The 18491-nt window shown below is 35.9% G+C and overlaps 2 protein-coding genes across 2 annotated transcripts in view; one reads left to right on the top strand and one right to left on the bottom strand.

Annotated features, from left to right (window-relative positions):
• Window positions 1-18491, top strand: part of LOC136039304 (probable ATP-dependent RNA helicase DDX28) — a 121448-nt gene that overhangs the window by 45890 nt on the left and 57067 nt on the right. The window lies entirely within an intron of this gene.
• On the bottom strand, window positions 238-16784 carry LOC136039303 (uncharacterized). Its single transcript, XM_065722909.1, has 2 exons — window positions 16661-16784; window positions 238-1024 (listed from the first exon to the last, which is right to left on the bottom strand). The coding sequence occupies exons 1-2, from the start codon at window positions 16676-16678 to the stop codon at window positions 452-454; spliced, it is 591 nt and encodes a 196-aa protein (XP_065578981.1). The 5' UTR covers window positions 16679-16784; the 3' UTR covers window positions 238-451.

Raw genomic sequence — 18491 nt, 5'->3', positions numbered from 1 at the left:
TTATGGCCATAATACTGACTTAAGAAATTGACTTCTGAAATCTTAGCGGATTGTTCATTCTTAGTACTTATATATTCATATGTAATTTATTCATAATTTTTGGTTTCAAGTGTAATAGGAAATTGAAAAACTGCATTGTAAAACAAAACCTGCAAAAATTGCTTGATTCTTTTCCGTTTTTTACACACAAGCGATAATAATCTGATTTGTTACCATTAAATTGAACTTCAAGCAATGTGGCCTTGTCAAATTCTTTAGTAAAAAAATTGATTTGTACATTAAATAAATTGAATATAAAATTATTAAAATGACAACATAAGAATGTGATTTCTCTCCTGTTTTCATAAGATCCGAAGAATTTTATCACTATTGTTGGTAATATCTTTGCTGAGTTCAAAAGTCTTTACACTTTCCTGCTTATAACTCTAATATATACTATCAGAGAAGGAAGTTAATTTTCATCTTCAAACTTTATAGCGTCATCTTCTTCTTCTTCCTCCTCCACAGTAATCTCTTTCGCAGCCGGTGATGCAATCTCTTTGTTTCTTCCAGTATTTGATAATCCCACTTGATAAATAGGGACGATTGCTAATGTCCAGCCTACTAAATCAGGATCAGGAACTCCTTGAGAGATAGGTGGAGCTGCACTTAGTGCTGCACTATCTTCGCTTATTTCACTGTCACTGGGTAATTTTTCAGGTTCTTGTGGCTCCCGTGAAAGAAGTTCTGCTGCGGGGAGCTCTTCCGGAAAAGTTGGCTCTTCGGCATTCGTTTTAGTTTGAACCATCAATGGTTCCAAACTATTTTGAAAAGAAGTGCCATCTTCTTGCGGTGTACCTTCAGCACTGTGCCTGTTCGGTTTCTCGTTTTCCTCGAGTCTTTGTTCCCATGGTCTGCTTCGCCCAAAATGGCCCGTCAAACTGTGGCTGGTTCTGCTATCGAAACGGCCAATCTTTCTTAATCTTCCACTGTTAACATTGCTTGGTATGGGGGATGCTACCATTAGTGCTGATAAACTTAAAATCTAAAAAATAGGGTTTGATTTATTAAAAAAAATTGGAAAATACTAAAGTTTTTTAGCCTTTAAAAATGCTTCTTATTGTTCTAATCAAACGGCCCTTGTGTTTTAGCCGTCGTTTAAAAAAATTGGGACGCAAAATCAAACTTTGGTGTTAAGAGCGAGGTATTGAGGATAGGACAATCCCCCTCTTCATATACGTAATAATTTATGTTTGTTTTAAGTTTATAGAGTAGCAATAAAGTTGTATGTGTTGAAAGCAATAGTAGTTTAGAGTTGTAGAGTTGAATATGCGTTATTGTAAAGCCTTCCAAGGGGTACAAGAAAGAATACAATCTTAACTAAAGGCATGTCAAAAAGACATAATTATAAAGTACCAATAGACTAGCATACGTTATTGTAAAATATTTTTACTTAAAGTCTACTTTACTTAAATATTTTTACATACTTTACTCTGTTTTTCGACATAGTTGCCAAGTTTGCTCGAATTCCTATTACACCTCTCAACCAATTTTAAAATACCCTCTTCAAAAAGGACTTGCCGTCTGCTCCGATAATCAAGAGTTGACTGCCGTTTTAGCGTCGTCATTATTATAATAGTTGCCACTGAGGTGTTTTTTGAGGTGGAGGAAAAGATAGTAATCGCTCAGTAATCATAACAACTATAAATACCATGAACAATTACAAAAAATCGGAAATTACTGTTTTTTAATGAAAAGAACTCGACGCAGTTCTGCTGTTTTAAACACTAGCACGTGTCAAATTTGGAACAAAGGAACGTGAGGGAAAATCAACCAAAAACAAGCTAAAAGCAAATAGTACCAAGCCGCTTAAGAAGATTTAGCTTTCCTTTGAATTTACTGTTGTCTTTGAGAATCAGCAGGTTGTTAACGGTTGAATTTGTTCAGACGAACAATGCTGTCAATAAGAGGATAAAGGATAGAGATCTTCCTGAGCCATTGCAGGGCCATAGGTCGTCGGATCGGCTTTTCAGTTGCTGGATCTTTTTTTTTTTTTTACAGCAACAATTAGCAACCTTATCGCCCAACCTTGCTTTGGCGGGGATTGAAATCCGGGCTTCTATAGTTTTGTTTATTTATTTTCACGTTTCAACGTGTCAACACTGACGGAAATGTCGTAGGCCAACTGCCAAAACGTCAGAATTCTGAAACAACCAGAAGGAACATCTTGGAATGCCTCGGTTTTCGAATATACCTAATATGGATCTAGGGCGGCCAAAAATGTTACATTTTGATGTCCTTGGTGCTTAGATTTAGGTAGGAACTAAAACTTATATTTAATGCCCTATTTTTAACAAAAAATCATGTTAAGTGATATACTTTCATCGCCTAAGTTAAACTTGATCTTTTTGTAAGGTTTATTTTTGTATATTTTTAAAAACCAAAAAAAAGTTGTCCTTTGTTAAGTGAAGAGCGAAGTTGAAAACTTAAAACGTACAAAATCAATACTTCGTAAATTATGCAAAACATATGCACAAAAACAGCACAAATAAACTGAATCTTGCGATCTCCCTTAGCGCTTTACTGAAAACTGAATTTGCTTTAGTTTTTGAGAGAATTATAACTGTACTAGCTGTTGGGGTGGCGCTTCGTGCCACCCCAACACCTAGTTGGTGGGGGCGCTTCGAGCCCCCCCCAAGCCCTCCCCCCCCCGCGCGTAAGTCGTTACGCGCCATATTAGTTACGCGCCATTGTAGTTGTGTCCCTGTGTCCCACCTGTGAATATAGATGGATATCCATATGTTTTTAACTACGTAAAACTTACGAATATACAACAGTCTTCGCTGTTCCATTGTCTGGGCATATAAATAGATTGTCAGGTTTACCGACTCTTGAACATGCAACACATAATTGTCCATGAACAATCCATATTCAGATCTATACCTTATTATTATAATGATTGCCCTTGAGCTTTGTTGGTGGTGATTGCTAATCGAACATTCCCTGTGTCCCGGTCGTCATTTATATATCCCCCTGTGCCCCCTGGCGTCCCCGTTGTAGTTGTGTCCCTGTGTCCCGGTCGTCATTTATATTCCCTGTGTCCCGGTCGTTATTTGTGTCCCGGTGCCCCAGTCTGTAATTTCTCTTTGAGTGTCCCGGTCGTCATTTGTGTCCCGGTGTCCCGGTCTGTAATTTCGTCAGTCAACAAACATGACGTCAGTCGACAAACAACTCCATGACGACATACAGCTCAATCCTTATAATGACGTCAGTCGTCAAACATGACGTCAGTCGACACACAAACATGACGTCTGTCAAGAGACGAACAACTTATTTTTATATATATAGATATATGTGCGAAATTATCGATACCATGGGGGATGGAAGACTATTGAGAGCCTTGAAGATTAGTCTCTTATTTTTGCTGGCTACTTATGGACTTTTCTTCTCCAAAGGTGGCTTTGTGTCAGTTCCGCGTTTCCTGTAAAGACCTTTGTTTTAGAATTCTGCAAATACAGGGAAATGTCACGATTCAGTTTAATTGAGCTAGTTTTGTAGATATATCTTGCATAATCTACGAAGTATTAACTTTGGTATTTTAAGTTTTAACTTTGCCCTTTACTTCTGTAGGAAAATTTGTTGTTGTTTTTTTCATGGATCACGGATATGTGTTAATTTTTTTTTCCTTTTTTTTCTGGGATTAATCGTATCGAATTGATGGTCCTACAATATCGAGAGAGAGCTCATTCGACCAAGAAATTAACAGTTTTCCATATTATCCATTTTGTTCAGCATAGGTAAAAAGTCCAATAAATATGGCTTTGAAGATAAAAAGCCCCCCACAGCCACTGGGGAAAGCATTTAAGTTATGAACTTTGTCTACTTTTTACGTATAGTATCTGTTATTGGGAAGTATACATACACGTTTCGGTTTTGAAGGGGGTGAATTTTCTACGGGGAAAATTCTCCATGGGGAGGAAAGTTTTCGGGGGTTAAATTTTCGAGGAAAACGCTGAAGGAATTTTCTATAATGCCTATGCGAAGTTATTTTTATTTGTCTTACTTTTTCTTTGCCGACTTAATTTCACATGTTGCCCCCTCATCAATACCTCTTTCTTTGTGCTAAAGTTTGATTTTTCTCCTAATTCTTTAAGAACGATTCCTGAAATATAAGGGTCATTTAATTGGAACAATAAGAAGCTTTGTTTAAAAGTACTAAAAACTTTAGCGTGAAGAGAAAGGTATTGAGGAGGGGCATCCCCCCTCATATGTGGAATTATTTTTTTCGTTTTAAGTTATAATGTTGCCGCTGACTTTCAGTCGAAAAAACTTTTTTTTTGTATAATCTATATATATAAAAATAAGTTGTTTTTTTGCGTGTTTACTGACGTCATGTTTGTGAGTCGACTGACGTCATTATAAGGATTGAGCATTATGCCGTCATGAAGTTGTTTGTCGACTCACGTCATATTTGTCGACTGACGAAATTACAGACCGGGACACAGGGAATCTATATATATAAAAATAAGTTGTTTGTTTGTGTGTTGATTGACGTCATATTTGTGTGTCGACTGACGTCATTATAAGGATTGAGCATTATGCCGTCATGAAGTTGTTTGTCGACTGACGTCATGTTTGTCGACTGACGAAATTACAGACTGGGACACAAATGACGACCGGGACACGGAATATATATAAAAATAAGTTGTTTGTGTGTTGACTGACGTCATGCATGTTTGTCGACTCCCATGGACAATTATATGTTGCATGTTCAAGAGTCGGTAACCTGACAATCTTTTTATATGCACAGACAATGGGACAGCGAAGAATGTTGTATATTCGCAAGTTTTATGTAGTTAAAAACACACACACACATATATATATATATATATATATATATATATATATATATATATATATATATATATATATATATATATATATATCTATCTATCTATCTATATAAAAATAAGTTGTCTGTCTGTGGATCAGGTGACGTCATGTTTCTGTGTCGACTGACGTCATGAAATTAGTTGTCGTCATTTTTGTTATGACGATGCTTAGTATATTGTAAAACATATTAATTTGGTTAATAATATACCATTTAAAACACCAAAATGAACATGCTGGAGTAGTCACTCGGTGAGGGAGGGTGTCAGAACGGAGAATGAAGGTCCCAGGTTCAAATCCTGGTTAGGCTAAAAAAGGTAAAAAACTAAAAACTAAAAAAAAACTGAAAAAACTAAAAAAAGGCAAAAACTACAAAAAAAAACTAAAAACTAATGAAAAAAATAAAAAAGCTAAAAAACTAAAAAAACTAAAAACTAAAAAAAACTAAAAAAAACTAAAAAAAGGAAAAAACTGAAAAATAGAAGAGAAAAAGAAAACTAATAAAATTAAGAATAAAAATAAAAAAAAATAAAAAAGATAAAAACTTAAAAAAAAAGTAAAAAGAAAAAACGAAAAAAAAACTAAAAAAGCTAAAAAAAAAGGTAAAAACCAATGAAAAACTAAAAAGAAAAAAAGGAAAAAAACTAAAAAAAATTCATCTAAAAAACTAAAAAAACTAAAAAAGGTAAAAACTAAAAGAACTAAAAAAGAAAAAAAACCTAAAAAAAGGAAAAAAACTGAAAAATAAAGGAGAAAAAGAAAACTAAAAAAATATAAATAAAAATAAAAAAACTAAAAAGATAAAAACTTAAAAAAAAACTAAAAAGAAAAAAGAAAAAAACTAAAAAACCTAAAAAAAGGGAAAAAATTAAAAATTTATATACCAATTCAAAAACGAATGTATACCGGGTTGACGACCGGGACACAGGGAATATAAATGACACATATATATAAAAATAAGTTGTCTGTCTGTGGATCTGTGGATCAGGTGACGTCATGTTTCTGTTTCTGTGTCGGCTGACGTCATGAAATTAGTTGTCGTCATTTTTGCTATGACGGTGACGTCATTAACGGTATTTAAGACATTTATTCACGGAAAAATGTTTAATTGTAAAATGACTGAAGAACCTACAATGGCAACAGCCGAGGAAGCTGCTCAAAGAGTTTATGCCAAAAAACTTGCTGCTGATAGAGAAAGTAAGAAAAGAAAGCGTTCCGAGGAATCGCAAGAACAGCAAGAAAACAGGCTTGCAGCTGATAGAGAAAGTAAGAAAAGAAAGCGTGCCGGACACCCGGACACAAATCACGACCGGGACACAGGGAATATAAATGACGACCGGGACACAGGGACACATCATTAGAATAATGAGGTATAGATCTGAATACGGATTCTTTTTCCCATGGACAATTATATGTTGCATGTTCAAGAGTCAGTAAACCTGACAATCTATTTATATGCACAGACAATGGGACAGCGAAGAATGTTGTATATTCGCATGTTTTACGTAGTTAAAAACATATATTTATATCTATCTCTATTCACAGGTGGGACACAGGGACACAACTACAATGGCGCGTAACTAATATGGCGCGTAACGACTTACGCGCGTGGGGGGGTGGCGCGAAGCGCCCCACCAACTAGGTGTTGGGGTGACGCGAAGCGCCACCCCAACAGTTAGTTCATAATAAAATTATACTGCACGTGAGATTGCGTGATTGTGAAATATAGTACCTTATATTTTATAGTTTGAGAGTTCGTTTTTGAATTTGTATTGAAGCTACTCATAGGTCATTTGTATATGTGTTCTGAAGCTAACCAGAGTCGTGAATGAGTCTAGTCCTTTCTTTTTGTATTTTGGTTTTGCACGAGTAAACACTTTTGTTTATACATGGATGGACTTATGTGTTCTGGCCAATTTTGGTGACATAATTGCTTCCAATCTATTTAGAACCCAATTCATCCTCAGCAAAGCCAGTACGAAGCCATTTCAGCACAAAGAAAGCACACAAAAGAAAGACAGCACAAAGAGCACAAAGAAAAAGCCAGCTTAACACTATTATCTAGTACAAAATCTCGACCAATCGTCGTCACGAATCGAGGCTAAATACTCACTCGATAAGGTAGTAATGTTGGGTAGTGATATGTTGTAAGGTAGTAAGGTAGGGTAGGATGAGTAAGGTAGTGCCAATCACACCACATATCCAATGTTATTATCAAATGACTTGCATCAAGTTTAAGGAATAAACTCTGAACAGCTTCAATACAGGTTCAAAAGAGACTCAAGTTATAGTCACGACCTTTGTATATTAAATAAAAAATAAGTTTTTCAAGTGAAAGTAAGGACTAACATTAAAACTTAAAACAAACAGAAATTATTATGGATATGAGAGGAGTGTATCCCTCCTCAGTATCTCGTTCTTTAAGCTAAAGTTTGACTTTTGATCCAATCATATAAGAATGACTCCTGAAACACAAGGCCCGTTTAATTAGAATAATAAGCTGTTTTAGAGTTCTTAAAAAAAAAAACTAAAGTTTAAATGTGACTGAATAGATGGTTTCGGTTTTGACTAAAACTGGTACATAATATCGGTTGCCAAAACCCTATCAAGTTGGTCTTATTTTTTTCTAGACTTCAGGTTTATGTTCCTTGTGCAAGTTTTTGGTGCGTTATTTTTCTAACTTTTCGCGGTTTTATTGTTCCAATGTAAAATGTCACTATCTATCTACCAAATTGTACTTTTTGGAATTCGTTTTATATTTATTTTAGACAGAAAAATACGTTAAAAATCCGTCGGAAAACTGTAAAAAAAGAGAATTTTTTGTACTTTTAACCAAGTATAAATGATTCCATAAGAAACAGTGTTTGCCCATTTATGATGAGATTTTATTGATACTAAAATGCAGCTAGCTTTGGTTTAGGCCAGTCATTTTTTATGGCACTTGGTATTAACCAAGTGACATATAGCAGTCGCCAATTCTGTCGGTCTGTCGGTCCCGGTTTTGCTACTTTAGGCACTTCCAGGTAAGCTAGGACGATGAAATTTGGCAGGCGTATCAGAGACCAGACCAGATTAAATTAGAAATAGTAATGTTTCCGATTTGACCATCTGGGGTGGTCAAATTTTTTCTATAGAATTTTCTGATTAGGTGAAAAATTCTGATCGGTTAAAATTAACGCTAGCTAAAGGGCGGCCGTCGCGACTTGGAAAGCAGATCTGGAATCATTTTCCATGTGTTTCCGTGGATGGTAAGGGACAGGAATAACTTTCCATTCGGGTTTTGTCGCCTTGGAAATGCTTCCCACTTTGTCGGAAAGTGAATCCAGACGGGTTGTGGAAGTGGAGCTGGAAATCACATTTCTGGTGTAATTTTCAAACAGGCCGAAAAACGTGGAAGAATGTGGCTATATCTGTGAAAGAACATTTTGTAGCACAAGTGAAGAGAGCTGGCTCTTGTTTCAAAGTGCAGCTAAGCTTCACCTGTAGTCTTAAAACGTATTTGGTGGAAATTATGTGTCTTACGAGTATGCTCTCAAGTTACTAAAAATACACTCTCTCTGTGAGCACATACGAACTTTTCCTCAAGTTCGGGCACTCACTACTCACGAGTCCGAGGCATCGTTCGTTGTTGCCACCTCCTTGTACAAAGCGTCTCCCTACCCGAAGCAGGAGTAAAATTGAACCAGGAGTAAAATCTTAATTTTGGCTCAGTGAATGGACGGTGTGCAAGTAATTAATCTAATGCCATAAGTATCTTGACCTTTAAGTGCAAGTTGCTGCTGTATGCTTGTCACAAAATCGGATATTCCAGAGATAACATAAACCTTAAGTAACAAATCTTTCAAGGTTGTTTGTCTCTCAAACGATCAATGCCGGGTTTCTTTTGTCTCAACTGTTAACCGAATTTGTGCCAATTTATTTCGGAAAAATTACTATTGCACGAACTACCAGGCCACATTAGAATCAAACATGGATTTTTATTATACTTGACATGTGTCACAAAAAATGTGTCAGTTTGATTAACTGGGCCCAAAATTTATGTGCACTTTTTATTAGGTTTGCGCATACAAATCTTTTTTTGTTATTCTTTTCAAAAATAGAATTGTCCAATTGAAATCGGGTTGCAAAAGTTAAGTGAAACAGAGGATAAACCAATATCGCACTAGAAAGATAGATATTTTCTAAAGACTTTATGTTTTAGTTTGTATTCATTTATTATGTATTTTTTATTTTTATAAATTTCTTTTTAATGTGGATTTAGTGTTATTGTAACATAGATATCTATGTTTATGTGTAAGAACAATAGTAGGCCTATAACCAATGGCAATAATTAATTTTTCTTTCCAAATAAGGTCTTTAGTGGATTTAAATCTAATATAGCAAAACATAGTTTTATATGCGGTCTGCTGAGTTATGATGTATTTCCAAAATGGTCCCCCAAATCGTAAAGATCACCATAAGATTCCTCGTCTTATGATCGTTCAGAATATCATTTTTACTTTTCTGACAATGCACCCAATAAACCCTCCCCCTGAAGGTCCCAGGTATAAGGATAAAGATCCTCCAGAGCCATTGCTGGCGCATAGGGCGTCGAATCGACGTTTCAGTTGCTGGGTGTTTTTTTTTTTTTTTTTTACGGGGACAAGTAGCAAGCTTGTCCCCGCTTGAAGGTCTCAGGTATAGTCCTAGAATATATGCAAAAGTAAAGTAAAGAACACCATCTAGTAGTTTCTAGAGTTAATATAAAGCCGAAATTTAGGAAAGGTGACTATCTTCCGGTAGGTTATGACGGTGGTAGACCGCAGGATGAGAATTTGAAAAAAAACTTTTCTGGAACAGCTGAATATGAATCTAGAGAGTCCAAAATTTGACAATGTAGAAGATGAGTAGAATATTTTTAGGGATATAATTTGTGGAGTACAGATGGTATAGATGGGAGGAAAGTTAGCAATACAGATAGGAATATTAAGAAAATGCTTTAAGCCTGATGGAATAGAGGAGGGATTTGTACAAGAAGTATTTGATTGATAGATCATATAACAACAATAACAGCACTCTTTTGTACCCAATTATTTCTTGTATCGATCCTTTAAGTCTTTAATTTACAATCAAACAGTTCGTGATAACGAACTGTAGTAAGGAGCGACCCGGCTCAATAGTAAACGAAACTCTAAAAAACAGAATTTTGATGCTAAAAGATACATCAAAAGAATTGAATTTTCATGCTGATTCTAAATATATAAGTTTCATCAAATTTAATCTTTGTCATCAAAAGTTACGAGCCTGAGAAAATTTGCCTTATTTTGGAAAATAGGGGGAAACACCCCCTAAAAGTCATAGAATCTTAACGAAAATCACACCATCGCATTCAGCGTAAAAGAGAACCCTATAGCAAAAATTTCAAGCTCCTATCTACAAAAATGTGGAATTTCGTATTTTTTGCCAGAAAACAGATCACGGATGCGTGTTTATTTTATTTTTTCAAGGAGGCACACTCGTGCCTCTATAAAGAGGCGACACACGACAATGTTAAGCGATCTTCGGTTCCAGTGGTCGCAGACGGATGGGGAGGGATGCATTTCGTAGCCCGAGCTCCAACTAAGAAACCTGCAAAATTTCATCCCCCTCCAACTTTTTCTTCATGGGGAAAATCTGGCCGAAAGTTTCGACCTGTCAACCCAAGCCCCCTTTAACGTTGTCCGATCGGGCTGAAATTCACAAGTTAAGGTCCCCTAGGGCCCAGGAGCTTATCCGCGAAATTTCATCTTGATCCGATAACTCCTTCCCTGTTTTCCAGAAACCACGCATAGCCACTTAAAATTCATTTACTTTTTTTTCCTAGACGCCTACAGGTCACATCCGACATCGGATCTGGGTGTACGAAGACTCACACGATGCGGAATTCTCCGAGTAAGTGCCCGTGAAAGTTTCGTAGGAAAATCTTAACCCCCCGAAAGTTTCGACCCTCCAACCCCCCCCCCACCCCTTTTAACGTTGTCCGATCGTGCTGAAATTCACAAGTTAAGGTCCCCTACGGCCCAGGAGCTTATCCGCGAAATTTCAGCTCGATCCGATAACTCCTTCCCTGTTTTCCAGAAACCACCCATTAGCTATTTAATTAACGGATTTCTCTCCATAAGAGCCCATGTTAATTTGAAATTTTTAAAAGCTATTGAGAAGTTATATTTACACACATGCAAGTTATTAACTCAGTTGGTAGAGTGTGAGACTTTTAATCCTCGGGTCAAGGGTTCAAGTCCCTTACGGGAGGTTTTTTTTCACAACATCAAAAAATTTTTGATAACACCTGGACAGCTTATCATTTGAGAGATAACAGAATATTAGCTTCTTATGAGCAAAAGAAACATTTCGGTCATTCTATCTATTTTTTTCTATTTTATACAATGATTTAAAAGCGGGGGGGAGGGGGGAGGGTTCCTCTCCTAATTCCTGTACGAGGAGTACTCCTGTACGAGGAGTACAGGAATTATTAAATTACATCCACCATGGATTGTAGAAAAACGTACAGAAATAATATGAAAAAAACTTCGTTTTCTTAAAGAGTTAAAGAGGCTGCGTCCCAAAGTCGAACCTTATAACGTACAGGAATTAGAAGAGGCAGTTGGGGGGCTGCCGCCCCCGAAACCCCCAGCTTTTAAAGACTCTTTTGTACAGGTTTTTTGTTTTTTTGCTAACCCCCCGCTCTTGGCTTCGGAAAGGCCCTCTTTTAATTAACAAAAAATTGAAATGAATGAATAATGGAATAACTTCGAAAAATGTTAAACACAAGAGGACAGGAGAACCATTGCGCCGAAACTAGTAATTAGTAACAATGAAGTCCCCCCACAAAAAAAACCTGTCCAAAAGAGTCTTTAAAAGCTGGGGGTTTGGGGGGCGGCAGCCCCCCCAACTGCCTCTTCTAATTCCTGTACGTTTTAAGGTTCGACTTTGGGACGCAGCCTCTTTAACTCTTTAAGAAAACGAAGTTTTTTTTCATATTATTCCCCACAAGTGGTCCTAGAATCTCGCAAGAGGGCTCATTCTAACGGAAATGAAAAGTTCTAGTGCCCTTTTTAAGTGACCAAAAAAATTGGAGGGTACCTAGGCCCCCTCCCACGCTCCTTTTTTCCCAAAGTCAACGGATCCAAATTTTGAGATAGCCATTTTGTTCCGCATAGTCGAAAACCATATTAACTATGTCTTTGGAATGACTCACTCCCCCGCAGTCCCTGGGGGAGGGGTGCAAGTTACAAACTTTGTCCAGTGTTTACATACAGTAATGGTTATTGGGAAGTGTACAGGCGTTTTCAGGGGGATTTTTTTGGTTTGGGGTGGGGTTGAGGGGATGGGGCATTGTGGGAGGATCTTCTCTTGGAGGAATATGTCATGGGGGAAGAGAAATTCAATGAAAAGGGCGCGGGATTTTCTAGCATTACTATAAAAAAAAACAAAGAAAAAATAAACACTAAAAAGTTTTTCAACTGAAAGTAAGGAGTAGCATCAAAACTTAAAACGAACAGAGATTATTACGCATATGAGGGGTTCTGAAAATAGTTTAGCATAAAGTGTGAGGTATTTAGGAGGAATTAAATACCTTGCTCTTTATGCTAAAGAATTTTTAGTAATTTCAACTATTTATCCCACGGCCTTTCTGATTCAGGGGTCATTCTTAAAGAATTGGGACAAAACTTAAGATTTAGTGTAAAAGGCAAGGTATTAACGAGGGGGGACAAACCCCCTCATGTACATAATAAAAACATAAGAGCATAAAAGTTTGTTACGTAAGTTAATTCTTAAGTTACGTATATTTTTTACTAATAAAAACGTTCGTTAAAAATTGAAAGTTCTAGTTGCCTTTTTAAGTAACCGAAAAATTGGAGGGCAACTAGGCCTCCTTCCCCACCCCTTGTTTCTCAAAATCGTCTGATCAAAACTAAGAGAAAGCCGTTTAGCCAAAAAAAATTAATATGCAAATTTCATTTTAATAATTAATGTGTAGAGAGCCAAAAATCAAAAATGAATTAATTCAAAAACGTTCAGAAATTAAATTTAAAAAAAACTATTTTTTTAAACTAAAAGTAAGGAGCAATATTAAAACTTAAAACGAACAGAAATTACTCCGTATATGAAATGGGTTGTCCCCTCCGCAATCCCTTGCTCTTTACGCTATAGTTTGATTCTTTGCCACAATTCTATTTTTTAAAACAATTAAAAACTTTAGCGTAAAGAGCGAGGGATTGCGTAGGGGGCAACCCGTTTCATATACGGAGTAATTTCTGTTCGTTTTAAGTTTTAATATCGCTCCTTACTTTCAGTTTAAAAAACTAGTATTTTTTTTTATTTAATAACATAATAAGGTTTGATGTCTTACCATCTTGTTAGACCGTGTTAATATTATGGGTCATTTTATCAACAAATATTGTATATGTTGTAACTAGATTGTTATACATACACCCTTGAGGCAGTCTATAACCGTTGTTATTATCCTCTCCTTTACCAAAATTTCTCATTTCCAAAGCATTAGGCTAGGATACATTCTAAACCTATTCCTTCCTTCTTGGGCATTAAAATTATCTAATTAAAGTATCATATTTCTACCAGGGATATCATATTTCTATACGCATTTCTGCCAGCCTGGGCATTAAAATCTCCTAATAAAAACACTATGTTTTAACCTGGGACCCTGTCTATTTGTTTTTTGTTTAGTTTTTTTTTTTACTGTAAGTAGAATTCATCTGAGTCCCTACCATATCAATTCCTATAGTAACAATTTTAAGATACATTCTAAACCTATTCCTACCTTCTTGGGCATTAAAATCATCTAATAAAAGTATCATATTTCTACCAGGGAAACTATATTTCTATACCCATTTCCCATTTCTGCCAACCTGGGCATTAAAATCTCCTAATAAGAACACTACGTTTTTACCTGGGACCCTGTCTATTTGTTTTTTTTTTTTTGTTTTTTTTTTACTGTAAGTAGAATTCATCGGAGTCCCTACCATAATAATCCGTCGGTTCTGCGGGGAAATATACTACAATGACTAATAACTTGCAGTTCTTTGTTCTAAAATGAGCAAGTAGGGTTCAATTATTAATTCCTTCCTAATCTAAGTAAGATAGAAGCTTCCTTATTCATCACTTTTCCTACTCGTTGCCTATGCATCCCTTTCTTCTGCCTATGTAAATAAACCCTATTTCACCTAATTCCGTCTTACCCACCCGTGCGATATGAGTTTCTGAAACTCCTAATCAGTTCAGTTCCAAAATGTCTAAATTCGTCAGTCAAAATGTAAATAGAATAGTTGGTTTTTAACGTTGTAACGTCCCAAGTTGCAATTTTCGTTTTACTTAAATTATTAAAATTGTTCCGACCTGTGGAAATGCAATGGGTCGTACCAGTGCAGATTAAAGACTATATCTCAAGTCTAGGCTGAGGGCTTAAGGCTGCTTACAACCGGACAAAATCGTTAATTTCTAAATCGCCGTATTTGAAATATAGCAGTAGATTCAGATAAATTAAACATGGAATAATTGATTTCATTTGAATATGTGTTTACTATATGAAAGATGGGCCTGGGTTGTCGCAGCTATACAATGTTATTAGAGACGCCAGTCTCTAATAACTAGGGAGTGGGATTTGGTATTTAGTTGGTGCGGTTTGATCGCCTTTGGACGAGTTTTTACAGCAAATTTCCATTATGTGTTCAAGTATAGTATATGTAAGTGGGGAAAGATTGAGAAAGTGCCGATTTCTTTAGCATTAACGTTTGTATGGTAAAAAGTACGAACGGGGCTGAACTACCCCTTGGATATAATTGCAGTTTAATTTGGGTAAAGTTGTTTTGCGTGACCACTTTCAAAGGAAGCATGTTAGTAATATAAAAATAGCGCTATTAGATTCCTGATTTTATACTCTTTCCAAATATCATAGTAGCTTTTCCTACTATGATGCAGATAATATAGAAATTAATACAAGTGGATAATATTGGAAAGAGACACGATAATGTGATTAATAGAAACATGCTGCGTATTATAAAATAACATTTTTATTGTTTTACTTTTTTATATATTCTAGGACCATCACCTGGGACCTTCAGGGGGAGTTGTTTATGGAGTGCATTGTCAGAAAAGTAAAAATGATATTTTGAACGATCATAAAATGAGGAATCTAATGGCTATGCTTTTATTTTGTTGACACCCTTCCTTTTGAAGTGGCTACACAGGGTCGAATTAAATCTTTGGCACCCTTAGGCCCAAGCAATTTTTTTCAGGGGGACACAGATTTACGGGAAATCCCCGAAAACTCAGAGATAGTGGAGGCCCTGACAGAAGGCAACTGATGAGTGATAAGACAAAGGTAATGCAAGAGAGAGATGATACCGAGATCTCAGCTACTCTTTTTGGGAGAAATCTGACAGTTTATAAGCGTCTACAGAATTCCTGTGTTGTTTTAAAATCACTTTTCTGTGAATAGGAAGCGCAGCAGCAAAGTGCGCCTGGCACTTTGACGATAAATCACATCAGTCCAGTTAGAAGAAAAAAGAAAAAAAATCGCTCAGTGTTTTGTTTTTGGTGCCCCTCGGCATTGTGCGCCCCCTTGGTCTGGGGCTATGCGGAAATCCTGACCTGATTATAAAATGAAAAGGGCGAAAGCACAGAATGGTCTGAATCTTCTATATATCCCCCTGTGAATTATGCCGCTAGCTGTAGGCCTATCAATGCTTAGCTAACTTATGCCGACATAGACTGATTTGACTGCAGTTATTCAAATGCTTTAATCTATGAAACATAAATTTTACAGAAAAGAGAAAGAACCCAATAATTCATTTTCGAATGGTCTTAAACTCATAATGGTTATTTGACTAAGATTTTTGGTACTTATCGGTTATATAATAAACACTCGGGAAGTGAGTTTCGATTAATGCTAATTAAATGAAACAAAATATAATGAGTATATACTAGTTTAGGAACAAATTTGGGCTGTATATTTGCACCTTAGGGGGGTTCGGGTAAAGCATAGTATATATTAAATGCGTAAACCAACAATTGGTGTATTTAATATATGTTTTGCATTGCCCCCACCCCCTCTAAAGTGCAAATATATAGCCCAAATTTGTTTGCATTAACCAAACCAAAGCTAATTGTGTGGTATAAAAAAGTTGCTTGACCAGTTTCTTGTGTCATGCTCTTATCATTCGCAATCGAAATTGTGTTATGTTTATTATATAACCGATAAGTACCAGATTTTTTTTATGGTAGAGACAATTTTAAAATCTTTTCAACCTCTTCTTAATAGCGAGGAAAGAATGATGCCCTAAAAATGTGCTATGTTTGTTTTCTTTCCTTTACCCAGCGATTCTATTGTATTGCACATTTTTTTTAAGTATAGATTACACGAAATCTGTCTGTTAAACGGAACACACTCAATAACGGAAGTTACGCTAATCCTAATGAAATATACCGAAATATGATGATAATATAATGCATTAGAAACAAAATTGTGGAAACTACGACAAAGAATTGGGGAAAACAGGCTGCGAAGAATGTATTATATTAAGTACCTAACCTAACCCCTAACCGCTTCTATATATTGAATTTTTAATAAAAACATACATACATCGTGGTTTTTTACTGTAAATAAGCAAATCCTAACCGATCCATGAAGGGAAACCGTTAGATCTCACTCAACAGGTTAGGCGTATGACATGGCCATTTCTGTTCCTTAGGCCTGATGGCAAATTATTTCTAGCTGGCCCGCATATTTTAAGTCTGTTATACACATACTTACAATAGAGATGTACATCATAGCTAAACAATCCTTTAGAAGCTTTAAAATGAAACTGAAAATTTGCTGAACGTTTTCATTTTATGCAAATCTGCCTTAAAACTTGTTTTTTCCGCTTTTGGCTCTGAGCACTAGTTTTTTTCTTCTCATTTTTGAAGTAAGTATTGTCGACGTCACATGCTTGAGGGCCCGTTATGAAATTTCCCAATTGTGTTCTTACTCAGTCGTTTCTTTGTAATTGTATGCTGTCATTATAAAAACAAAAAACTAGTTTTTCGCCCCCTCGATTAGTCAGCATATTCGGGGGAAACCTTAGGTTAGGACACCCAAAGTATAGCATCATAGGTGCGTGTTTTATACAGCTGAGAACTGGAGGTGGATTTGGTAGGGGTGAGAGTGATAGCACTTTTTCACTTTATAAATTGTTTCAATTTATCCTGTAAAAATTTGACTAATACTTTTACCAATTTATCGAGGATAAATGAAGTCATCAATACTTTAGACAGTGGTCAGCCTTACTAAATACAAATCTAAAGAATTATGATTTTTTCTTTAGAGGATATCAAGTTTCCTTCTAACTTATTTCAGCGAAATATCTTTTAGCAATTTCATATTTTACTATCTTTTTTTTTTTTTATCTCTGTGGTCTTTCTAAGTTGATTTGGGCTACTGAATCTATTATTGTAATTTTTTTTAAGTAAATTGTAAAATGTAATTGGTTATTCAAACAATGTTTAATTAATTTTCATTATTACAGAAAAGATATAGGTAGGAAAAATGTTAACAAGCTGTGAATTTCATCAATTTTAAATTTCAAACGTCTATGTAGTACTGTCAATGATAAGGTTTAACCTCAGACGAATTGCAATAGTTTTGATTTTGGTACCATTCGAACTGGAAAAAAGTTCTCTACAACATATAAAAATCGGCTAAAATGGGACGAGGCAAATGGGCCATTTTTCGTCTTGTCTTCTAGAATGACGTTTTTTTTTTTTTGTTAAACAACTTAATTTGCACGTATAGAAAGTCGGTAATAAGTAAATCTGGTACGTATATCCCGAATATGAACTTTGTTTGTATTTTGAACGCTCATGTTCAGTCCCCCCCTCCTGCCCATAAATCAAGCGTTGATATAGTTATTATGGCAACATTACGGGAAGTTGAATTCATACAGGACAAAATTGGACTGCTAATGCAGAAAAAATTCATATCCATGTCAATTAACCCCCTCCCACCCCACTCTTCTCCCTAAACATGACCTCCCCAAATTGTTAGAATCCAATAAGCAACTTCTCACAACTATTTAAAACATTGATTTTATTTTGAACAAAAATCACAGATAATTTGAAATTACAAAGGGATTGGAGAATCATCACATATATTTAATTAATCACATGTCATCTTCTTCTTCGATTTGAACATGAGCATTAGAGCAACTAGTTCTTTTGTAGGATTTGCAAGCAATGTTGCATTCCATGCCATTTCGATGACAGCTGCACCGGTCACTATCATAGGATCCTTTACAGCCACACCTCAGGATGGTGATAAATTTTTTTCACGCCGCTAGAAGATCCGTGAGGATAGGGTATAGCATACCGTTCTTAAGTCTGAATCCCCAATTCTGAGGATCAAGAGCGGGGTTTCTGAAGGCCAATCCTATCTTGTGCTTGAAGATAGGTTCGAAAACGGTGAAATTTCGCTGCTACTTAAGTAAGAGTTATGTCTTGGAGATGGATGAAGGTTGTAGACGTTGCTACTTAAGTCGGTGTCGGTAACTGTCAAGATTGTCAGTAAATTTTCCACTGTATAATATAAAGGTGTAACCCCTCTCGCT

The sequence above is a fragment of the Artemia franciscana genome, chromosome 19 (genome assembly GCF_032884065.1).
Source record: "Artemia franciscana chromosome 19, ASM3288406v1, whole genome shotgun sequence".
Lineage (NCBI taxonomy): Eukaryota > Metazoa > Arthropoda > Branchiopoda > Anostraca > Artemiidae > Artemia > Artemia franciscana.
Note: the sequence above shows the minus strand (reverse complement) of the source record. Positions and strands in the feature narration are given on the sequence as shown.